Source organism: Heterodontus francisci, chromosome 20, assembly GCF_036365525.1.
Source record: "Heterodontus francisci isolate sHetFra1 chromosome 20, sHetFra1.hap1, whole genome shotgun sequence".
Classification (NCBI taxonomy): domain Eukaryota; kingdom Metazoa; phylum Chordata; class Chondrichthyes; order Heterodontiformes; family Heterodontidae; genus Heterodontus; species Heterodontus francisci.
Genome location: NC_090390.1, coordinates 35,157,813 through 35,183,330, shown reverse-complemented (window position 1 = coordinate 35,183,330; position 25,518 = coordinate 35,157,813). Strand labels below are relative to the sequence as shown.

General features: G+C 43.6%; 1 protein-coding gene across 10 annotated transcripts in view; it reads right to left on the bottom strand.

The window, feature by feature from the left end:
* hectd2 (HECT domain containing 2) overlaps nucleotides 1-25,518 on the bottom strand; it is a 227,820-nt gene that overhangs the window by 63,319 nt on the left and 138,983 nt on the right. For 8 of the 10 annotated variants that reach the window (XR_010977048.1, XR_010977047.1, XR_010977046.1 and 5 more), the window contains 4 exons: nucleotides 25,203-25,277; nucleotides 23,349-23,436; nucleotides 21,950-22,056; nucleotides 7,290-7,405 (listed from right to left, as the gene is read on the bottom strand). Coding sequence is in view for 7 of the 10 variants with exons in the window: in XM_068052587.1 (XP_067908688.1) it covers nucleotides 7,290-7,405; nucleotides 21,950-22,056; nucleotides 23,349-23,436; nucleotides 25,203-25,277 (386 nt within the window). In the remaining 3 variants the exon portion in view is untranslated. Of the gene's footprint in view, nucleotides 1-7,289; nucleotides 7,440-8,615; nucleotides 8,734-21,949; nucleotides 22,057-23,348; nucleotides 23,437-25,202; nucleotides 25,278-25,518 lie in introns of those variants that run through there. The other 2 variants (XM_068052591.1, XM_068052592.1) reach the window with 2 other exon arrangements.

Genomic DNA, 25,518 nt, shown 5'->3' with positions numbered 1-25,518 from the left:
GGGAAAATGAAGAATGGAAGATGGCAGGATCTCCAAAAACGCATTGTACAGCGAGCTCATCACTGGTATCAGACCCACCAGCCGTCCACGTCTCCGCTTTAAAGACGTCTGCAAACGCGACATGAAGTCTTGTGACATTGATCACATGTCGTGGGAGTCAGTTGCCAGTGATCGCCAGAGCTGGCAGACAGCCATAAAGGCGGAGCTAAAGAGTGGCGAGTTGAAGAGACTTAGCGGTTGACAGGAAAAAAGACAGAAGTGCAAGGAGAGAGTCAACTGTGTAACAGCCCCGACAACCAATTTTATCTGCAGCGCCTTTGAAAGAGTCTGTTTGAAAAGGCCTTTATAGCCACTCCAGGCGCTGCTCCACAAACCACTGACCACCTCTAGGCTCTTACCCATTGTCTCTCGAGACAAGGAGGCCAAAGAAGAAGAGGATGTCCGGGTTGGTCTTAAGGCCTTGCAACGTTGTCAGACATTCACGTTGCATGTGGAAATCAGACAAGTCGTTTGGAATCCCACAATCTGTGTGCGCTAGATCAGCGAGGTATGCTTTCGAGGGTTCAGCATCTTCAGTGGACGCTGGTTTGTGGCGGGACATTTGGGAGTAGAGGAGCTCGAACTCAGCAAATAACTCTTCCTGTTTGATTTGGGATGAAGGCACACCAAAATTGAAACCGTGTGCAAGAACAAACTCCTCGCTTTCTGAGAATACATGGTCAGAGATTCGTTATGTGTTTAGTGGTGTTGTTGATCGCATTGCCAAACCACTTCCGCTTAAGTGAGTTTACGGTGCGGGCATGTGTCAATCGGGTCCTGCTTATTGAAGCAATATAGTGGCATAAACGGATCAAATCGAAAAATGAAAGAAATTTGTGCACATCAGACCAAGTGCAGCGGAGGGCACGCCGTAAATTAGTAACCCTATTACCAATCTGTTCATACTCATCTTGCATAAATTCACCTTTGAAATGGAGCAGTCAAATGAGCTTCCTTTCCTTGAGGTACTGGTTGAGAAATCTGCTAAGGGGTTCTCCACCACGGTCTACCTCAAACCTACCTTCACTGGTCAATACACATGTTGAGATTCTTACGGTTCCATGCCTTATAAGATTGGCCTCGTCGGCAACCTCATAAATAGGACCCGAGCCATTTACTCACCATGCAAGCCTAATGCTGAAATAGGGCAAATCAAAGACATCCTGCCTGTCAATGGCTACCCTGATCAGATAGTTTCTCACTGTATATCACATAAACTTATGAATGGGCCTAAGGCCCCAGGGTAATTTGAGGTAGACTGGGCACTTTTCAGGGCCAAAAATGATGGCCTTAGGCCCATTCATAAGTTTGCGTGATATACAGTGAGAAATTATCTGATCAAGGTCACGCAGGATGTGTTTGATTTGAGACATTTGAGCAACAGGTGAAGCTAGCTGTTTCACTAATATGCAGCATCAACACGTGTGATGTTCGTCACTAATAGGATGCTGCCTTCAAGCCAAGAAGACATCCTGCCCATGACACAAATGAGTAATGTGATATATGAATTTCAATGCCAGTGTGATGCTAGGTATATAGACATTACGTCCCAATGACTGGTGGATCATATCAACCAACATGTCCCTTCTGCTATAATAAAAGCAAAATACTGCGGATGCTGGAAATCTGAAACAAAAACAAGAAATGCTGGATTCACTCAGCAGGTCTGGCAGCATCTGTGGAAAGAGAAGCAGAGTTAACGTTTCGGGTCAGTTCCGAAGAAGGGTCACTGACCCAAAACGTTAACTCTGCTTCTCTTTCCACAGATGCTGCCAGACCTGCTGAGTGAATCCAGCATTTCTTGTTTATGTCCCTTCTGCTGTTCGCAATGGGGCAAGGTACAGGCCGTACCCAACCAGCCCATGCTTGCAAAACTCAAAACACAGTGTCCAACATTAGATGTGATTCTGCGATTGGACAACATTTGCTAAATAATCCTCAGTGTGCTAAGAATTACACTGACAACCAATTTAAGATTGTCAGTAGGGCTCGCAGTGTGGCGCATTTGCACGTAAAGGAAGCTACATATATTAATACACAGGGCTCTGTTCTTTGCAGATAGAAAGAATATGTACAAACATAGCACCTCTTTCAGCTAAACAAAATAAGTGACAGCCATCCACTGGTTCATTCCTCAGGGCAATGCCTTGACCAATCAGAGTCAAGCTGCCCGGTTTAAATTTCAAACAAAACTTGGCAGTTAACTGTCAGTCACTGTTAACTGGTGCATTCTCCATGGCAACACCTCTACCAATCAGAGTTCACTTGCCAATCAATCAGCACTCTCTTCTCATACAGCATAAAGTTGTTGTTTTCTCTTACATTGGTATTCTTGCAGATTGTCCTGATGAGTGCAAGACTAAAAGCCTCGTCAATGTGTCTCTATTTTCAGAAATACTCAACTTGCATTTATATAGTATCTTTAATGTAGTAAAATGCCCCAAGGAGCACTATCAAACATACTTTGACACTGAGCCACATAAGAAAATATTAGGACAGATACCAAATGGATGATTAAAGAGGTTTCAAGGATAGTCTGAAAGGAGGAAAGGGAGGTAGGGAAGGGGAGAGGTTTAGGGCTGGAATTCAGAGCTTAGGACCCCAGCAGCTAAAGGCACGGTCACCAATGGTGGAGCAATTAAAACTGGGGATGCTAATGAGGCCAGAATTAGAAGAGTGCAAAAAATCTTGGAGAGTTGTAGGGCCGAAAGAGGGTACAGAGATTTGGGAAAGTGCAAGGCTATGGAGGGATTTGAAAACAAGGATGAGATCTGTTCTGATGAAAGGTTATCGACCTGAAATGATAGCTCTGTTTCTTTCTCTACAGATGCTGCCAGACCTTAATATTTCCAGCATTTTCAGTTTTCATTTGAGATTTTAAAATTGAGGCATTGCTAAACCAGGAGCTAATATAGGTCAGCGAGCACAGGGGTGATGGGTGAACTGGATTTGGCGTGAGTTAGAATATGGGCAGCAGAGTTTTGGATGACCTCATGTTAATGGAGGGTGGAAGATGGAGGCTGACAGGGAGAGCATTGGAACAGTCACATCTAGAGGTAACAAAGGCATGGATGAGGGTTTCAGCAGGTGGGCTGAGACAGGTGTGGAGTCGGGCAATGTTACTGAGGTGGAAATAGGTGGTCTTAGTAATGGCATCGATATGTGGTTGGAAGCTCATCTCAGGCTCAAATATGACGTCAAAGTTGTGAACAGTGTAGTTCAGTCTCAGAAAGTTGTCAGGAAGAAGGACACAGTTAGTCACTAGGAAACAGGGCAGATTTTGTGACAGGGATCAAAGACAACAGCTTTGGTCTTCTAATATTTATTTGGAAGAAGCGTCTGCTCATCTACTATTGGATTTTGGACAAGCAGACTGACAATTTAAAGACAGTGGAGGGGTCGGGAGAGGTGGTGAGATAGAACTGTCAGCGCACATATGGACCATGATGTGTTTTCAGATGATGTCGCTGAGGCACATGTAGATGAGAGAGGAAGGGGCCAGGATTGACCCTTGGGGGACTCCAGAAGTAATGGTGCAGGAGAATGGGAAGAGAAGCCATTGCAAGTGATTCTCTGACTATGATCGCAAAGATAAGACTGGAACCAAGCAAGTGCAGTCCCACCCAGCTGGATGACATAGAAGAGGCGATGGAAGAAGATGGTGTGGTCAATTGTGCCAAAGGCTGCAGACAGATCGAGAAGGATGAGGAGGTATAGTTCACCACAGTCACATTAACATAGGATGTCATTTGTGACCTTGATAAGAGGCATGAAAGAATAGTTACCTCTGGTATTTGATTCGTGCAGAGAGCAACATCAGTGGAGGTACTGGGCCACTGCATATTTCGCACAAATACATTACTGGGTGCTCTGAGATTTAGCTGGGTACCTTCTTTGTGATATCCCAATATATGACTATTACTAATCATAAAGCTGTTTCAGCATGGATCCCTTCTGGGTCATTGTCAGTGTCCTGCTCTGCCCATCACTGTGTGTGGACCTACTCATCCATCTGCTTTGTGATTAGCCTTTCTGTATGCTGGAGTTCTGCACCATGTAAATTATGGTCTTGGACATTCTGGCAGGGTGTGTAGATGGCCAATATTGATTCAAGTGACTGTATGGGTCTAATTGTATCTGCATTCACCTAATATTCTTGACTATCACAAAGGTGTCATAAACCAGAGGTGAACAGGTAGCCTTTGTCTCCCAGAAGACATCCTTTGATTTTCTTCTCATTTAAATAATCCAGATGCAAAGGGCAATCTTAAAATGAAATTATCCTGATTGTTGCTTGAGTAACAGGCATGACCCTGTGTTGCTTGTCGCAGAGCACCTGTGCAATGAAGTGGAACCCAGTTCACAAAAGTCATAGGATTGTGTGTAGGGGCCTGGATATTGGTGCCATTAATAAAACAATTTGGGTTCTCGGTTATATTCACACTATAAAACAAAGCATAACTTTTGGCCTTGGACAAGTTAGGCCTTAGTTAAAATTGCGGGTTGCGTTTTATATGTCCACCACGAGGCCTCGCCGCCACAGGCAATATAGGGCCGGGCCTCCCTGGCATCAAGGCCCATGGCAGGCCTTTCCTGGAGGCATTTTCCGGCCCCCAGCCATGACCCCCGCTGTCGGCGGGGGGGCTGTAAAATCTAGCCCACTGTGTCCTATTTTCGTACACTCGCACAGTTGGGGCACATTGAAGATTTTGAAAGGGTGTAGAGAAGGGCCACAAGATTTGCTTCGTGGTTTAATACACCAGATTGGCTGAATGAGCTGGTCTGCGTACTTCAGAGAAGTGTAGACTCGGGGACAATTTGATTGAGGTTTATAAAATACTGAAGTGACAAAATTGTCATTACGTGACCAATTACCTCAATTGAATATATAATATAGAATATATAATAATTAGAATTATTATATATTACATACTATATAATTGGCGCAGACACGACGGGCAGAATGGCCTCCTTCTGTGCCATAACCTTTCTGTGGTTCTATGGTTCTATGAATAGTTTAGGGAGGACCAAGGGTAACATTTACAAGCTACGTAAGGGCAGAACAATGTTGGATGTTAAGCAGTTTTTCTTTACCTGAAAAATAATGGACCTATGGAACAGGTTACCGGCTCTTGTGCTGAATACTAATTCGCTGTATTCCTTTGAGAGAACTGGACCTGTTTCTGGTTGAGGTGGGGATATAGATCTGGAATATAGATCAGGCTCAATTTGGAATGAGTTTGAGACATAAATGTTTATGGCTGTGGTGACTTTGAATGCCCCAGGAAATGCTGCCTCTGCAGTGGAAGTTGTCTGCAGGTCAGATTCCAGAAGATGTCATAACTGTCATTGACTTCCTGGTCAATTGGAGCCCTTGAAGGTAGTTTTCCTAGGAAATCCCCAGTAGATGTACCTAGTTCTATAAACAAGTTACAGGCGTAAGAGTAGTCTCCCATGGTGGAAACCAACTAGCTTAGCATCCATCTTTCATTTAGCACACAAATATGCCTCACCTCCAATGAAAAGAAGCAATTCTACTGCAGAGGTGTAACACTTTCCATTTCTCACACCAACTATATGGCAATCTCTGTTAGAGTGCCAGTTTTGTGCTGTTTGCTCATAATCAGTGGTAACTTGGTTGAGACTGCTCAAATAATTATTTTATATAGGAACTTACAGGCAGATAGAGGAGACTGCCATCCCACCTATCTGAGCTGGATTGGAACCTAGCTCCCACAGGTGAAAGGAAGAATTATGATGGTGAAAAATCCAATCATATTTCTGTCAGGAAACCACAGGTAAATAAAGATCAGGGCAAGCTAACCAACATGGTTTTAATCTCTAGAACCTACTCTCCATGCCCTTCTGCCGCTCCATCTTAAATTTCCTTCCTTTCATTTGACACAGTCATCTCTCCTAAATCTCCCAGTGCTGATCAGCATCCATTTTCCCCCATGTGAAGCTCATTGCGAACGGTTTCTACATTAAAGGCACTATGAAAATGTAAGTTGCTGCTCACTGCGGCACAGAACTAGCCATTATCTCACTGGTCTCCCTCCTCCCTGGTGTATCTAATTACCCTTGCTATAACACTTCCAGCTATAAAATTAACTCAGGTACAACTCACTAATTTGATGGCTCCACAGAACAATTAGAACCAGTCAGTAATTCCTCAACAATGTGGTGTAAGCTCCTCTGAACTGCAGAAATAAAAGCAAATACAAAACTCTATAATAAAGTTGTAAGCATATTCTCACTGATTATAACAGGGCATAAAAATGGAAAATAAATCCACACTGACTTGTAACAAACAATAATCCAGATAGCATTCTGGTGTCTCTCTGGTGGATTCATTTCAGAAAGTTGTTGGTTGTGTTTACATATCCTTCCTTATAGAAGGGAAGCTACTCTAAAACGTTATTAAACAACCACAGGACTGAAATTAAGAATCATAGAATGGTTACAGCATAGAAGGAGGCCATTCAGCTCATCATGTTTGTGCCAGGCTCGCCGCAAGAGCAACTCAGCTTGTCCCACTCCCCTGCCTTTTCCCCACAGCCTGTAAAATGTTTTCTTTTTGGATAATTATCCAATTCCCTTTTGAAAGCCATGGTTGAATTTGCCTCCACTACACTCTCAGGTATTGCATTCCAGATCCTAACCTTACACTGCATAAACATTTTTTTCCTCATTCGCTTCTGGTTCTTTTGCCAATCACTGTAAATCGATGTCCTCTGGTTCTCAACCTATCAAAGGGAACAGTTTCTCCCTATCTACTCTGTGCAGAGCCCTTGTGATTTTGAACACCTCTGTCAAATCTCCTTTCAACCTTCTCTTCTCTAAAGCGAACAGCCTCGGCTTTGCCAATCTATCCATGTAACTGAAGTTTCTCATCCCTGGAACCATTCTCACAAATCTTTTCTGCACCCTCTCCAATGCCTTCAAATCCTTCCTAAATTGTGGTGCTCGGAACTGGACACAATACTAAAGTTGAGACCAAACCAACTGTTTTATAAAGGTTTGTTCACCAACACAATTCAGAGAACAGTATTTTTATTCCTCAGTACTGCATTGAAGTGCCAGCCTAAAGGCGAGAATGCTATCACAGAGCCATGACTGACACCTCTGAAAATAGACGTCCTGTGTGAATATCATACAGTCCAGGGTAGTACTTAAACACTTTTTTGTACTTTCACTATAAAAGTTCAAACCTGCACCAGCAGTACAGCTCTATGTAAAGGAGCAGTTACCTTATTGTGGGGTCTATCTTGGAGTAACCCTCGTACTGTGTGATCTTCTGCAGCGCGCAAATGTCCAGCTCAGGGCTCCCACACACAAGAATTTCCACTTCCTCTGGGAGAAGCAGCTGTGGAGGGACCAATCTTTTATTTTCATTTGTTCTGCATATTTGGAAACCAAAATGAAATTTTTGCTCTTACATTACTGTCAAAGAAATCAATCACATTTACACTATGAAATGTCAAAGTGTAAGATTTTCACTGTTCCTCGACAGCTTCAACTGAAACTGACTTTCCTGGTAAACTAAATTAATAAGTCTGACTGGAAGGTTATGAGGTTAAGAAAACCATCTCATATGGACATCATTTGATACTATTACATTACCACATTAAAGCATTTTTGTGTGGTGGTTTTATGCTGTTAAAAAAAAAGATAAATAATTTTACAAAATGATAAAAATGGCAATAAAATTACTAATGACTATTTGAGGTGTTCCCTAGTATCAAGCACCATTTCCTGGATAAGAGAATGGTTAAGACTCCTCTCCTGTGGCTCTAATATTGTTCTAACAACTCGACAATTATCCATGTGAAGATACACAAGTGACCTTGCTGAACGTCCTCGCCATAGCTCCTTTTGTGGAAATTCTTCACCTTGCCTCCAGTCACTGTGGCTTGGCCAACATTAACAACATGATATGTAAGAAGCTATGGGCAAACACTTTATAATACCATTCTGTGAATGATATGTGACCGGACCATTTAAAATGCCCTACTCTTTTTTAAAAAGCAATTATTTTAACATCTTGGAATATTGAATTGGTTATAAGACATAGAGCTGTTTTAATAGTTTTGATGTTCACAGATTTCATAATATAAAGGCAAGTTGATAGAAAACTATTCTTTGGTATGTGATCTCGCTGGTTTACTGAGAAAATACTACTGCCATTGGCAGGATAGACCTCCAGAAATGGGGGTGGGGTGGTTGCAGCCCTGGAAGTCCTTAACTTTAACTCCAGACCCCATAAAGTCTCATGGTTTCAAGTCAAACAAGTCCAAGGAAACCTTCCGGCATTTGCCACTTACTATCCCCACCTCAGATGACCAATAAATAGTCTTATTTTGAATATCATTTCGAGGAAGCACCGAGGAAAGACAAGGGCAGAGAATGTAATCTTGGATGGGGACTTCAGTGTGTATCACCCAATTACTACAATTGGAACACTAGGGCTATCAATAGCTGAGCTGGCCAAGTTCTTAAAACTAGGCCTGTGTCATGTGGTAAGGCAACCAACATATGAAAGGAAGCCACTTCATCTTGTCCTCAACAATCCTTACCTGTCACAGGTGGCTTGTTCATAAAATCATTGGTCGGAGGGAATCACTCCACAGTACTTGTGAAGGCAATGCCAGAATAAGGATGCCAACCATTATGCAGTGTAGTATGACCACTGTGCTAAGTGGGACAGAGAAAAGACAGATCTAGCAGCCAGAACTGGGCACTCTTGAGTCATTCTGAACCATCAGTAGCATCAGTATTGTGTATAATATATAACCTGAAATCTTGACACATTCCTCACTCCTCCACTACATCAAATAGGAGACCAATCCTGGCTCAATGGGGAGTGTAGAATAGTGTGCCAGAAGCAGCAACAGACATAGTCCTGAGACGTAAACCTACTGAAGCTACAACGGGGCTATCTGCATGCCATGTAGCAGAGGTAGTAGGCAACAGACACAGAGCTAAGCAGTCCCACAAAAAATGGATCAGATCACATCTCAGCAACTCTATCACATCTAGGTCAAAAATGGTGGTAGGCAAACTGGAAATTAATGGGAGGAGAAGCCTCCATGATTATTCCCATCTTCAACCATAGGCCCAGCATGTGAGTGTAAGTGACAAAGCATTTGCATGGTTCTTCAACCAGAAGTGACAAGTGGACCATTCTACTTGACCTCAACTTGAGGTCCCCACCATCATTGATGTCAATAAGCAGCCATTTCAATTTATGTGACATTAAGAAATAGTTGAGTGCACTGGGCATGGAGAAGGCTACATGGCCTGACAAAAACCCAGCCATAGTGTGAAAGACCTGCACACCTAAACTAGTCACCCACCCCTAGCTAAATTATTCCAGTGTAGGCATAACATTGGCATCTATCCAACAGTGTGAAAACTATGCAGGCATGTTGTATTGACAAAAAGCAGAATGAATTGAAACTGGCTAATTACCCTGTCAGCCTCCTCCCAAACAATAGAAAAGAGATAGAAGGAGCCATCAATTGTGCCATTGAGTGACACCTACTCACCAATAAGCTGTTTGCCAAAGCTCAATTCTCATTTCACCAGCAACACTTAGGGTTGGATTTTACCAACTGCCTGATGTTGGGGGTTGTGGTGGGAGGGCTCGAAAAATATCTCTGGGAGAAGCCCGCCACAGACCTCAATGCCAGGAAGGCCACGCCCCATATTACTGGCGGCAATGAGGCGTCGTGGCGGCCTGCCCCTTGCCACTCGGCGATGGCAACTTCATTTAAATATGTAAATTTATTTTAATTAATAAATAAATACTTACCTCGTCGTGACTGGATGCCGGAATTCCTGTGCCTTTGGAACTCCGTTCGGAGATCTGAGGTGGAACACTAGTGGGGGGGGGTGGAGAGCTAAGTTTTCAGGGTGGCAGGGTTGGTACAGGGTGAAACCTTCCCGATTGGGATAGAGGGTAGTATGAAGAGGTAAAGGTCAGAGTTAATAAACTTTGGGGGGGTGTGGGGGAAACTCAGGATCTTAATGTCAGAAATTTGGGGTGTGAGGGGAACTAATAAATTGTTTACTCATTGGGGGAGGGGGCAGCGGGTGGGAGAGGCAATTAAACTTTTAATAAATTTTTCATTTTACATTTTCAGGTCCTGTTACTTTAAAAATTTAAATTGAACTGAAGGGCTGGGAGCCCTTTAAAAATGGCGCCGGTGCCTGCGTGGTGGCGCCAAACATCATTGCCGGTCATGTAAATGAGCCACCATGCTAAATATCACGGCGGCTCCGCAGAGCACTTCTTATGTGTGTGCTGCGCCGCTTTTGAAGCTCCGCGGCGAGCTGGAAAAATTCAGCCCTTAGTTTCAGACCTCATCACAGTCTTGATCCAGGAATGGATACAAGGGACTGGACTTTTGTTATGGAGGTGGGAAGTAGGAACCGAGTCTGGTTTTGGGTCAGAAACCCACCTCTGGTGGGAAACTGATTCAGGTTCAGATTTTCAAATGGGTAAGCCTTTAATTGGTGTAGAGACGGGTTTCCTGTCCACTTAGAGCCAGTGGGCCTGGGAATGGAGGTGAGTCAGATCAAGTGTGGGACTCATGTAGACTCCCACAGCAGCCATCACTGAGGCTGCCGGTTGTCCTGAGGGAGAGATCTGCCTTTCACTGCGCCAGAGGAAAGCGAAATGTCACAGGGGAGCTGCAGGCCTAGCACTAGGGGCAGGACAGACCCTCGCTTCATCGATGCTGATCTGGATCTAATGCTGGAGGCCTTGAGGGAGAGGAGGGAGGTCCTCTTCCCAGAGGGTGGCAGGAGGAAGTTGTGCAGCAGGGGCACCTCTCTGTTCAGTGTTATCCACCTCCCCCTCCTCTCTTACCTCCCACTCCTGCCCCGATGAGCTGTCGCCTTCCCTGGCCTCACTGTCCTCAAGGTCCACATGTTCCTGGAGGGCCATATTATGGAGAGCGCAGCAGACCACGACAATGACAGAGACCATTGCAGGAGGGTATTGGAGGGTACCACCCGACTGGTCCAGGCACCAGAATTACATCTTCAGAAGCCTGATGGCCTATTCAATGGTTGTCCTACTGATCAGGTGGCACCGGTTGTAACATCTTTGTGCCTCTGTCTGGGGCTCCCGTAGAGGGGTCAGTAGCCATGTCTTCAAGGGATTTCCATTGTCCACTTGGATTCAACCACACACTTTGAGGGACGGAGTGAAGATCTGAGGCAGAATGGACTGGTGGAGGATAAGGGAGTCATGGCAACTGCCAGGAAAGCAAGCGCACATAGGTAGGAAACTCTTGCTGTGGCCACAGACTAGTTGGATGTTGAGGGAGTCAAAGCCCTTCCTGTTGATGGATTTCAATGGCCAGTCACTGGGTACCTTGATGGCCACAAGGGCTCAATTGATGATGCCCTGCACCTGGGTGAATCTGGCAATGGAGGCAAAACCCAATGCCCTCCTTGCTAGCACAGGCCTATCTGTGTCAGCGGATGTATCCCCCACACTCCTGAATGTGGCATCTGTGACTTGCCTGACGACGTGAGATACCACCTAGATCCACAGCTGATCCCAGGAACAACCCTAGAAATTCAGGGCGACGGTGACCTTGATGGTTGCAGGGATCAGCGAGGACTCAGGTCATTGTGGATCAGAGTACAAAGATCCAAGACCATCTGCCTGGATGGCACAGCCTCCTACAGCACTGGCACTCTGACATTTGCAGGTAGCTGACTCTTGGCCAGTAGACCTGATGTCTTGGGTAGCACCTTCTTCCCTTGGCAGCCTCCCACTGTGATCCTCTGGCCTCCTGCTGCCCAGGAGGTTGTACCTGCTGAAGCTCATCCTGGCTGCTCTGTCCAATGTCAGAGTAGCCTGTTCCCGTCCCAAGTGATGCCAGCAATCTCACGTCCCTCTCCGGATTCCTGTCATGCACCACTGAGAAACGTAAGTCTTCCAGCTCCAACAATGGCTATCCTGTGGTATTTTTGAAGCAGTGAGCTTTATTTTGTACCACTCCAATATGTTACTCAGCCCTTCCCATAGCCTTTATGCCGACCCCCCAACAGAATTCACGACTTGTACATCCTGCTGGGTTCCAGACACGGCATTTTCCATGTTCCCTTTGTTACGACCAGGTGATAAAGGTGTCTAGAGGTCTTTTACTGTCTTCACCTGATCTTATTGTAACAGGGTTTGACTTTTAAACATACTGTGTTATGAGCTCCCGCCTTGGTGAATCCTTGTTCACCACTTTTCAATTATAAGATGAAGAAATGAGCACACCAGGTCTTCTTAGGTTTAAAGAAGAAAAGTGAAATTTATTAAAACTTAAACTCTAATTCAGTTAACACCTACAGATATACAGCGCGTCCACGCTAGCATGCACACGTGATACACACATGCAAATAGGGGCAGTAAAGAGCAGAAGAGAAGTCATGTAGAGAGTTTGAGGCAGTCTCTGAAGGGGGTTTCTTGTTAGTGTTTCTGTGTTTCCAGCTCGCCGTAGAGTCCTTGATTGTAGACAGCTCTTACTTTTCGTTGGGGCCCAGTATTCTTCTTAAACCTTGTTCACGTAGGAGACTTTTCTCTCTTTGAGTTTACGTGTCTTCAGTTGTTTCCAAAGCTGGTGAGAACGACATGAGAGCAGACAGAGGAGAGATCTTTTCCAGTCCAGGAGTGAACAGCTTTCTGAGTTTCTTTCTCTTTAGTCATGTGACTAAACTGGCCTTACCAGGTCTTCTGTCTTTGGAGATGCAGGGCCTGGGTCCTTTGTTCCAACACTCTCTGTTACTATGCAAATGTCTTTCCAGTCAGGGGCTTGGCAATTCCTTGTGATAGGCCCTCTTTTCGTCCCAGCCACAATTTTAAGTTTTAATGTTCATGTGGCGAAATAATGTGTGCCTCAGTCTTGGCAGGTGGGGCCTGCATGACACCTTCCTTTAAAGAATTGTCAGCTGCTGCTGACAAGCCTGTTAATGAGCTCCTCAATGATCTCAACAGGCATGTAATTGGAGGCATGCGGGGTTGCTGTTCCCTTCCTCCCGGTGTCCCTTTAAAAATTACATCACGCTCTGGAGGCAGCAGGACCCAGTGTCAACCTCCAAGAACGTGATCATTAAATCACACTCACACCCACCCCCTTCACCAGTGGGCTTTAAATATCCAGCCAATAGCTGAATGCCAGAGAAGACATCAGTGTAACTCCTCTTTAAATCAAGGCAACATTTGACTAAATACAGCACCAAGGAACCCTACCACAATTGTATGCAACATGGAAAACCCTCCAGTAGTTATTAGACTTCAATGATCACAGGCATAAGACATTGCTGCAAGAGTTACTCAGTGCCATGTCTTTGGCCCAACCATCTATAGCTGCTTCATCCATGCACTTCCCCCTCCATTTTAAGGTCAGGAATGGGTGGTTCACCTTCCCATATGGGGAATCTCAGCCTATAATTTTCATGACGGACAATTTAAGAGTTGATACTAGCTTCCCTAACTGTACAAGGTACTAATGCAAAGGCAATAGACAGCAGTTAGAATGGCAAAAGAGAACACCTTTTTAGGGGGTAGAAACTCAAGTAAACTAGGAGTAAGACAGACCCATAGGGTAACAATAGTATCTAGCCATCTCCCCTTGACATTCAACGGTATTAGCATTGTTGAATCCTCCACCTTCAACATCTTGGGGGTCACCATTAACCAGAAGCTTAACTGCCATATAATAACTGTAGCTACAAGGACAGGTCAGAGACTGGGAATTCTGCGGCGAGTAACTCAACTCTTGGCTCCCCAAAGCCTGTGCACCATCTACAAGCAGGGGTTGGCAACATGTCCGTACACGGACACCAGTGTCCGTGGTAAAAGGCGCTGAGGTCTGTGACTGGTAATTTCATGGATGAGAAATTTCCCATTGCCTTCTTTCCAAGCAAAACGGGTGTAAAAAGAAATCGCAAATGTCAGTTTCACAGCTGACAGCTCTGAACTTCGGGCAGTTTTGGGGTTTTCTAGCAGGTTCCAATTTTTGTTTTAAAAGCCCACTGAAAAACCCTGAATATGTCTGAAGTTCAAACCGCTATTCCCACTCTCAGCAACTATCAGAGAGAGAGACAGGGGGAGAGGAAGGGAGAGGGAGAGGGGCAGAGGAAGGGAAAGGGGGGAGTGGAAAAGAAAGGAAATGGGGGAGAGGGAGGAAGAGGGGGGAGAGGGAGGGAAAGCAGGGAGAGGGAGAGAAAGGAAGGAGAGGGAGGGAGGTGGAGGGAGGGATGTGGAGAGAGGGAGAGGGAGACGGGGAGGGAGAGGGGAGAGGGAGGGAGAGAGAGAGGGAGGAACAGAAAGTAGGGGGGAGAGAGAGGTAGGGGGAGAGAAAGAGAGGGGAGAGAGGGGGAGAGGGAGGGAGGGGAGAGAGAGGAGAGAGAGAGAGGGAGGAGAGAGAGGTAGGGAGGACAGAGAGAGAGGGGGGAGAGAGAGGAGAGGGAGAGAGGGGAGGGAGAGAGAGAGGAGAGAAGGGAGGGGGAGGAAGAGAGGGGGGAGAGAGAGAGAGGGGAGAGAAAGGGAGTGAGGGGGGAGGAGAGAGGGGCGAGAGAGGGGAGGAGGGGAGAGAGGGGGAGAAGGGGTAAATGGGGGGGGAGAGAGAGAAAGGGGAGAGAGAGAGAGGAGCGAGATGGACACAGAGAGAGGGGAGAGAGAGAGGGGGGAGAGAGGGATGGACAAAGAGGGAAGAGGGAGGAGCAAGGAGAGAGACAGGAGAGAGAGATGGACACTGAGACTGGAGTGAGATAGAGGGGAGAGAGGGGTCAGTGATGGACACAGTGAGGGGATGGGGATTGACACAGAGAGGGAGAGAGAGAGAGCAAGAGGGGATAGAAAGAGATCAAGATCACTGCTGAAGAGATGAACATCTATCCGGATTCTCTGCTTCACTACATCAAGTGTGCAGGCAGACATTGTCTACTTGTGCAAGCAAAAACAATGCTAGGTATCTCACTAAATAGGGAGAAATACATTTTAATTTGTACTCCTTTAACAGTACTTTCCAAACCCACAACCTTGACAACCTAGAAGGACAAGGGCATCACCTACAAGTTCTCCTCCAAGCCACGCACCATCCTGACTTGGAACTATATCGCTGTTCCTTCACAGTCGCTGGGTGAAAAGCCTGGAACTCCCTCCCTAACAGCATTGCGTGTGTACATGGACTGCAGTGGTTCAAGAAGGCAGCTCATTACTAGCTTCTCAAGGACAATTAGGGATGGGCAACAAATGCTGGCCTTGCCAGCAACTCCCACATCACACGAAAAAATAACAAAAGGTACATTTAGGGCACACATCGAGGATAATAGGAGAAATACCATCAACATCATGGGTTTTATTGGAATCCAAACAGCAGGAAAAGTCCTCATAGGGATGAAGCTTGATGTCAGTCAAACTGAGTGGAACAACAATGAGAGGTCCTTCACCAAGATTGAGATTAGAGTTGGGGAGAAAAGTGAGGCAAGAAATCATCTTTCTTGTTAAAGGAGCTAGCAACTGTGCTAGTTTATATTAATTGAGTGTTTAATTGTATTCAGGTGGTGGGCATTAACTGGGGATTCACTTGTGCTCCAATACATAACAGCAGACTGAAACTGTGGTTGTTGTGTTTGGAGGTGCATGTTTGCAATGTGTATCTCTGTAAATAAAAGCTTATAAAATGTGTAAAGATTAAGTTCCAGTTCTATCCTTCACCACCTGGCTTTCTGGAATAGAACAAACTTCACTACCAATACAAGAATGGATGGAAGCCGGTGGGGTGGGGGGGGGGGGGGGGGGGCGGGGAGGGATGGAGGGGAGGTCACAACAGACATCTTTAATATGGGATCAAAAGGAATGGCTGCTGATTGGCAGGGAGGTGGGAAATAATGCTCCTTATTGAATAAAGCTACATTTAACAGCTCCAATAGTGGATGTTCATAAATTATGAGCAGTAATAAAGTTGGGAGGGATGCTTTCAACTGATCCAACATGTTAGGCGGAATTGTTACAACAGACAACAGAACAATTTAACTAAAATGTAGCACTTGATTTGACAGAACAGCATTAGTGAAACCTTCAATGCCAGCTGGAATAGTATTGGTTACTTCACTGGCATAGAAAGAATGGTCAGTAGAGTGAAAACAGCAGTTGGACCAAGTAAAAGGAGTTAAGCACTTCCAAACATTGTCCCAGTTGGCTGAGCTAGTTTTTTTATATATTTGTTCTCGGGATGTAGGGACCGCTTGTAAGTCCAGCATTTAATATTCATCCCTAGTTGTCCTTGAGAAGGCAGTGGGCCTTCTTCTTGAACCTCACCAATCCGTGTAAAGGTATTCCCACAACGCTATTAGGTAGGAACGCAGCAACAAATGAACAGTGGTCTATGTCCAAGTCAGGATGGTGTGTTAGGAGGGGAATTTTGAGGTGATGGTGCTCTCATGCAGCTGCTGCCTTCTTCCTTCTAGGTGGTGGAGGTCACAGGGTTGTGAGGTGCTGCTGAAAATTCAAATAGGAAGAGACTAATTTACAAAGTGTAATTTGTTTCTTGGTATTCTGTAAGCGATAAGTATGATTCAGTGGCCAGTAGAGCATAGCAGTGACGAAGCAGGAAAAGTGGAAGAGTTAGGATTGGAGTTAACTTACTGGAATGATCAAGGATATGGATAGGAACATAAGATCAGGAGTAGGCTATTCAGCCCGTTGAGCCTGCTCCGTCATTCAATTAGACCATGGCTTATCACCTACCTCAATGCCACTTTCCCACGCTCTATCCCTTGATGTCATTGGTATCCAGATATTTACCGATAGGCTGACTGATACTTCATTAAGGTCATTCAGGATAGCAAAGGAATTGGCATTTGTGCTGGTTTAATCAGTAGAAAAGGAGATATCAAGGCACTATTAATGGTGAACACTGAAGCTGCCTATGAAATTTCAGCAGTTCATAGGTGCCATTTTGCACGACAAAATGTTGAACAGGTCCGGGGTATGTTCTGCTCTTTGTGTAAAGTTCAAGTAACAAAGGCAATGTAATAATTGTGGGGGAATTTAATCTTCATATAGGCTGGGACAATGAAATTTGCAGGAGTGGTCTAAAAGATGAATTTATCGAACGTTTTTGGGACAGTTTCTTGGAGCAATATGTTGTGGAGCCAACTAGGGATAAAGCTATATTAGTATTGTGTAATGAAGCAGGGTTAATTAACAAAGTCATAGTAAACGATCCACTGGGAAACAGTGATCATATACCATTGAATTCCATGTTAAGTTGGAAACTGACAAACTCCAATCACAAACAAAAATCTTAAACTTAAACAAAACCAATTACATTGGTATGAGGGGAGAACTGGCTAAGGTAAATTGGGTAAATAGACTAAAAGGTATAGTATAAATGAATAATGGGAAACCTTTAAAGAAATAATTCAAAATGTTCAACAAAAATACATTCCTTTGAAAAACAAAAATGCAACAAGACCCATCCGTGGCTCACTCAGGAAGTTAAGGACAATATTAAGTTAAAAGAAAAGGCTTACAATGTTGCAAAAAAGAGTAGCTAGTCTGAGGATTGGGAGTGTTTTAGAAACCAGCAAAGGGCCACTAAAAAGTTGATAAAAAAAGGAAAAAATAGAATGAGAGTAAACTCGCCAGTCATTTAAAAACAGATTGTAAGAACTTTTATAGGTATATCAAAAGGAAGAGAGTAGCTCAAGTAAATATTGGTCTGTTAGAAGCAGAGACAGGAGAAATTATCATGGGGAATGAGGAAATGGCAGAGGCATTGAACAAATATTTTGTGTCTGTCTTCACAGTAGAAGACACAAGTTCCATACCACAAATAGGCAGTAAGCTAGGGGCTAAAAAGAGTGAGGAAATTAAGGACATTCATATCAGCAGAGAAAAAGCATTGGAGAAACTTAAGGGACTAAAACCTGACAAATCTCCAGGAACTGATGGCCTACACCCTCGGGTTCTAAAAGAGATAGCTGCTGAGATGGTGGATACGCTAGCTATGATTTTCGAAAATTCCTTAGATTCGGGAACAGTCCCATCAGATTGGAATTTGGCAAATGTTACACTGCTTTTCAAGAAAGGAAGGAGAGAGAAAACAGGGAACCTTACCCTAACTTCAGTCGTTGGGAAAATGCTGGAATCTATTATTAAGGAATTCTTAACAATGCACAGTATGATTAGAACAAGTCAACATGGTTTTACTATAGGGAAATCCTGTTTGGCTAATTTATTAGAGTTTTTTGAGGATGTAACTAGTAGGGTAGATGAAGGGGAACCAGTAGATGCAGTATCCCTAGATTTCCAAAAGGCATTCGATAAGTTGCCACACAAAAGGTTAATAGGTAAGTCAAGGGCTCATGGAGTTGGAGGTATTATATTAGCATGGATAGAGGATTGGTTAACAGACAGGAAGCAGCAAGTGGGCATAAACAGGGTGTTTTCAAGTTGGGAAGCAGTAAATAGTGGACTGCCGCAAGGATCGGTGTTGGGGCCTCAACTATTTACAATCTATATTAATGACTTAGATGAAGAGATAGAGAGTAATGTAGTTAAGTTTGCTGATACAAAGGTAGGTGGAAAGGTAGGCTGTGAGGAGGACACACAGAGACAGCAAAGAGATATAGACAGGTTAAATGAATGGGCAACAAGATTGCAGATGGAGTATAATGTAGGGAAGTGTGAAGTTATTAATTTGGTCATAAGAATAGAAAAGCAGAATATTTTTTAAAACGTGTGAAACTTGTAAGTGTCGATGTTCAAAGAGACTTGGGTGTGCTTGTACAAGGAATGCAGAAAGTAAACATGCAGGCACAGCAAACACTTAGGAAGGCAAATGGCATGTTGGCCTTTATTGTAAGGGGATTGGAGTACAGGAATAAGGAGTGGCGTGAAACAGGGCTGTGTTCTCGCATCTACACTGTTTGGGATCTTCTTCTCCCTGCTGCTCTCACACGCGTTCAAGTCTTCAGAAGAAGGAATTTTCCTCCACACAAGATCAGATGGCAGGTTGTTCAACTTTGCCTGTCTAAGAGCGAAGACCAAAGTACGGAAGGTCCTCATCAGGGAACTCCTCTTTGCTGACGATGCTGCAGTAACATCCCACACAGAAAAATGTCTGCAGAGACTCATCAACAGGATTGCGGCTGCCTGCAACGAATTTGGCCTAACCATCAGCCTCAAGAAAATGAACATCATGGGATAGAATGTCAGAAATGCTCCATCCATCAATATTGGTGACCACAGTCTGAAAGTGGTTCAAGAGTTCACCTACCTAGGCTCAACTATCACCAGTAACCTGTCTCTCGATGCAGAAATCAACAAGCGCATGGGAAAGGCATCCACTGCTATGTTCAGACTGGCCAAGAGGGTGTGGGAAAATGGTGCACTGACACGGAACACAAAAGTCCGAGTGTATCACGCCTGTGTACTCAGTACCTTGCTCTACAGCAGCGAGGCCTGGACAACGTACGTCAGCCAAGAGCGACGTCTCAATTCATTCCATCTTCGCTGCCTCCGGAGAATCCTTGGCATCAGGTGGCAGGACTGTATCTCCAACACAGAAGTCCTCGAGGCGGCAAACATGCCCAGCATATACACCCTACTGAGCCAGCGACGCTTGCGATGTGAGCCGCATGGAAGATGGCAGGATCCCCAAGGACACATTGTAAAGCGAGCTCGTCACTGGTATCAGACCCACCGGCCATCCATGTCTCCACTTTAAAGACGTCTGCAAACACGACATGAAGTCCTGTGACATTGATCACAAGTCGTGGGAGTCAGTTGCCAGTGATCGCCAGAGCTGGCGGACAGCCATAAAGGCGGGGCCATAGAGTGGCGAGTCGAAGAGACTTAGCAGTTGGCAGGAAAAAAGACAGAAGCGCAAGGAGAGAGCCAACTGTGTAACAGTCCCGACAACCAATTTTATCTGCAGTGACTGTGGAAGAGTCTGTCACTCTCGCATTGGCCTTTATAGCCACTCCAGGCGCTGTTTCACAAACCACTGACCACCTTCAGGCGCTTACCCATTGTCTCTCGAGACAAGGAGGCCAAAGAGAGAGTAAAATTGTTTGAACTGGGGAGGAGTATAATGGTACTTTTGTAAAATATCTTTAAAAATATGCTTTACATAGGAGAACATTTTTCCCTTAGAGTATTATGAAGGTTAGAAGAGTGATAGAGGATACAGATTAATTTAACGAGTTGAAGGGGAGATATTTTTAACTACAGGAGGTCAGTCAGATGACTCAATTGAGCTAACTTTAGCAGCAGGGGTATCAGAACAAACATAACCACACGCAGCACTAACAACCTCAGATGTGTATACTTATTCTTCATTGCTACTCAGGAACTATATGACAGTTAATGTAATTTAATGACTACTGGGATGTTTCTGTGAAGCAGAGAGCAAGGATCAGCAAAGCTAACAATCAGTTTCCATCCTAGTTTAATTACAATATTGTATTAGAAAATGTAACTATATAGTATTCAGGCAATGAAATATGTGGCATAAGTATTATGTGATGCAACACGCTGGAATTTCCTTGCACTTAATACATTGATGCCAGTTTCTGTGCGGATCTTGCCGATGGGAATACACACTCTCCCTGTTGTCCATCATCCCCATCAATTTGATGCTGCCAGACAAACAGCTCCACCTTTCTACCTTAATTCTGATTGTTAAAGGCTGCCTACAACTTTGACTGTGATTTCAGGAATCTGCTAGTTTCCTCCTCTGTTTGGGTCACCAGTGCTCCGAAAAGAGTGCCATGTGATGGTTTGTTATATAAAGGATATGACAGAAGTTCAGGGTATTACTGAGATACAAGATTTCTAGAGTATCCCAGCAAGAACCATTTTAATTTAGGCATACTTGTTTTCTATTTCAAAATACAACTTGGTAATACTCAGACTCTTTCTGCAACCATCAAAGAAAGCGAGGGCTTTCAGCTGTAGGGAAATGGGTTATTTTCCAATTTTTTGGTGGGCATCATCTGCATTCAACACTGCCAGCTACCGAATAAAGTTCCCTCTACTCTGGTCTAACACCATATCTTAGTGGCAACATCAAAACATATCAAGAAAGACAGCAATGAAGGTGGATTAAATTTCTGATGTGTCCATTAAAATGAGAATAGTTGAAAGCAACACTGTACCAGTTAAAATATATACTCATTGCTAAGGCAGTGGCAAGCATTATTCCATTTTTAAATATTTTGGATAAAAGTAAAAAGCAGGAATTTCACATTGTTTCTGGACTCTCTGTAGTAAATGAGCAATGTGGCAATAGTTTTACTGTTACTTTTAGATTAGAGAAAGTAACAAGGAATGCAGATTTTTCTTAAGTCAGCAGAAGCATGAGAAAGAAAACAAGTGTGAACTTTCCAAAATTTATTGTTCCCAACTCATGAATTCCAACTTCCATTTTAATGGTTTTGAAGAAGGCTCCTTATCATGTGCAATTGTATAAGTGGTGACATCAAACTAGAACTCCCTGAAGCATTTAATTACACATACATTGCCTTTAAAAGAATATAAATGGACTGAAATTTAAAATTAACTGTAAAAATAACATTCACAGAAAATTAAATTGGTCCATTTTGAAATAAATTGTGAAATATGTTCTACATTCAAATTTCAGCTGTGCAATAATAAATGTTTACCTGGAGATGAAGTCAAATAATGAGATCCAAGACAGAAACAAGAAACATTTTATGCTTCAACAGAAATACTATGCTTCGTACAGTGGAAGGTGTTAAGATACACCCCAATTAAGATTACTTTCCTCTTGAGACCAGTCTTTTTGCTTACTAGAATTGAGTCAATTCTGAGCAGTAAAAAATGTTGTACCTTTAACAATTGACTGTTTGGAAAAGAAACACTTACCATTAAAGCATTGGAGGCACATACACTGTGAAACCCATAATAGAACGCTGCAAACTGCTTGTATATAGACTTATTGAGAAGAAAATCTATATAGAGCTGTACATACTCTGGAAAAACAAAAATATTCATTATGTAAACAGCCTAGTTTATTCCTCCCTTAGCTTTTAACAAACAGGCATCTGATTGAATTTTTCTAACTTTAGTATTGCTGAAAATAGAGACATGTTATCGAAGATTTTTGTCTTGCACTCATCAGGACAATCTGCAAGAATGACCAATGTAAGGGAAAACAACAATTTATACTGCATGAGAAGAGAGTGCTGATTGGTTGGCAAGTGAACTCTGATTGATCGAGGCATTACTATGGAGAATGCACCAATTTACGGTGATAGTTAACTGCCAAGCTTTGTTTGAAACTTAAACTAGGCAGCTTAACCCTGATTGAGGAATAAATCAGAAAATGGCTGTCACTTATTTTGTTTAGCTGAAACAGGCGCAATGTTTGCACATATTCTTTCTGTCTGCAAAGAACAGGGCACTGTGTATGAATACATGTAGCTTCCGGTACGTGCAAATGTGCCACACTACGAGCCCTACTGACAATGTTAAATTGGTTGTCAGTGTAATTCTTAGTAGACCGAGGATTATTTAGCAAATGTTGTCCAATCGCGGAATCACATCTAATGTTAGACACTGTATTTTGAGTTTTGCAAGCATGGGCTGGTTGGGTACAGCCCATACCTTGCCCAATGCAAACAGCAGAAGGGACATGTTGATAGAAGTTCAGGGTTCAGTCACCGTAAACTGGTGCATTCTCCAATGGCAATGTCTCTATCAACCAGAGTTCACTTGCCAACCAATCAGCACTCTCTTCTAAAGCAGTTTAAATTGTTGTTTTCCCTGACATTGGTTATTCTTGCAGATTGTCCTGATGAGTGCAAGATGAAAAGCTTCAACAGCATGTCTCTATTTTCAGCCATACTAAAGTTCTGTACTACTAAACGACTATTTTCTAACTTTCTTTTAAAATCAATTTGCAATTTAACTGCACAGCCAAGCACAATCTTAAAGTCATGCTACCTGCTTCATCAAATACCATTGACAACAGAATTTTCATACGGAAAGAAATGAATCACAATTGTGACAATGTTCCTACAATGTTTGCAGAAGGCAAAAATAAATCAGCGAAATACTTTTAAAACACTTTTGAGTAAAACAAGTGCCAGGCAATGACCATCTCCAATAAATGCTGGCCTCGCCAGCGACACTCACATCCCATGAAAGAAAAAAAAAGCTTGCCAATGCTTTCAGCTTTTCAGTGTGTCTGTGCGCGAACAATACATTCATTCATGTAGCAATGTAAAGTGCAGCTGTTGAAGAAGAACTGTCACTCGCTTGCCTTGTCTGTTCTGATTGGTTACAGGGATTTTGTCACCACCTGGTTTGAGGTTATATGATTTAATGTTTCCAAATTCTTCTTGAAATACCTGAAATTAATATAAGATAAAAGCAATGGGTGATCAGTTTCCATTGGAGAACAGGATTGAAAGGTGATCTGAATATTGAACGTGTTCACATGGAATTCTTTGTCCACTGTTTTAATAGAGAAGGTAATCAGTTTGTTTTAAATATTGCAGTGCCTCTGTAACAACAGCAGAGAAATCTGACGCAAACACATGAGATATTTGTGCACAAAGGGCCTAATTTGAAGGCATATGGGCTGGATTTTATCAGCCCTCGATGGATGGGCTGAGAGGTGGGGGCATAAAATGGTGAGGGAAGGTGGAGTTTCCCGATGCCATGGAAATTTACTGGGGCAGGTAAGGTCGAGGATGGCCTTCCTGGCTGGAGGAGGCCAACTGATGCCCTTAAGTAGCCAATTAAGGGCCACTTAAAGGCTTCTTCCCACCGCTGCTGATCCTTTACCAGTGGCTGTGTGGGGTGGGGGGGGGGGGGGGGGGGCCCTCTGCCATGAGGGAAGGCCCACTATTAAAAGCTGGCAGCGTCCTCGTGGGCTTGTGGGTCTGTGGGGGTGGGGGGCTCCTGATCAAGCACCCTGTGGTTCATTGAGAGCCACCTGGTGACAAGGACCATCCTTGCTGAAAGAGCACGCTCCCCCTCCCCCAACCTCCTCTCGCTGGGGCTTGCCCAGCAAGCCTGATCCCACTCATTTGTCTTCTGGGGCCTCCTTGCTGGCTGTTGCTCCTGCCCTCCTGCAGTACCAGCAGTGGCCACTGCTCCAGGTGGCGTTGCTTGGATTGTTGAGCTGCCAGCCCTCTGATTGGCCAGCAGCTCATGGGATGGGATCTTGTCCCTTAAAGAGGATGGCAGTTAATTGCCTGCCCATCGTTGATTTTGGCCAGGGGTCCGACAAATGGCTGAGGCAGGGTTGCCCCACCCCCCTGCCTCCCAGCCTGTTGCGGGGACCCCCCACTGCCGAAATAAAATCCAGCCACATATTTCTACAGTTGTTACAGAAAGTATCATTTCTTTTCGTGAGAGAAGAATCGCCATTGCAAAGTGTTGCATTATTTTAGAATTAGATTGTTCCAGCAAGATGACAGAAACATCTTAAGAATTAATTGTGGCATCATGACAATTGTGCTTACCTTCACGTCTTTCATTAGAATTTTCCAGCACAGTGGGCCGGTGTGTGTGTAGAGTAGGTGGGGAGGGGGGGGGGGAACATTGTGTCTGTGGCAGCTGCCCTGCCCTTCTCCTCTGCTCCCTTTAAATTTTTCTTAACTATTTATCCATTTCCCTTTTTAAAGCTAGTATAGATTCTGCATCCATCACTGTTCTTGCTAGAATATTCCATGTCCTAACAACCCTCTGTTTTTTAGAAAACATCCTAAACCTCTTCCTAGATTTACGCAACCCTAGTTACTTCATCAGAAAACACTCAATTTTGAACACCTTTTATTAGATCTCTCAGCCTACTCCAATCTAATGAAAACTGCCACAATTCCTCCCCATGCATATTTTGAAGTACGTAAATGAGCAAATTCTGCTCAGCAAATCCAGTTCAAATAAATATAATTAGTAAGAAATTCATTGGTACAGGCTGAGAACAATATTAGACTGGTAAATAAAAACTCGGATGCATTATTCCCTCTATAGAACATTATTTTTCATGCATAATAAATATATCTACAATATTACATCATCAGGATTTCAACAATTGATTAATTAGAGGTTTGCTTCACAATAATAAAAAAGGATGTTTGAAATCAAACTAAAATTTGAAACTTACTTGAAATGTGGAACAAACATCTTCCTCAATATTCCCTTCATAATTTATAAGTTCCGTAAGTCCTTGAGCTAAGTCCTTCAAATGACACGTTAAAATGTTAATAATTTATTTCATAAAGTTCACTCATTAATATTGTCTGTCACTCCAGTATAGCTTTATGTCACATCGCCCTTTAGCCAGGAGTATAATGGCTTAATTTAGGACAACTATAGAGCTGTTTCATAATCAGCAATTGGAGGGATACTTTTCAGGGAGAAAAGATGTTCTCTGTTCTTTTCCACATAGACATTCCTGTGAGGAGTCCATATTCTAACGG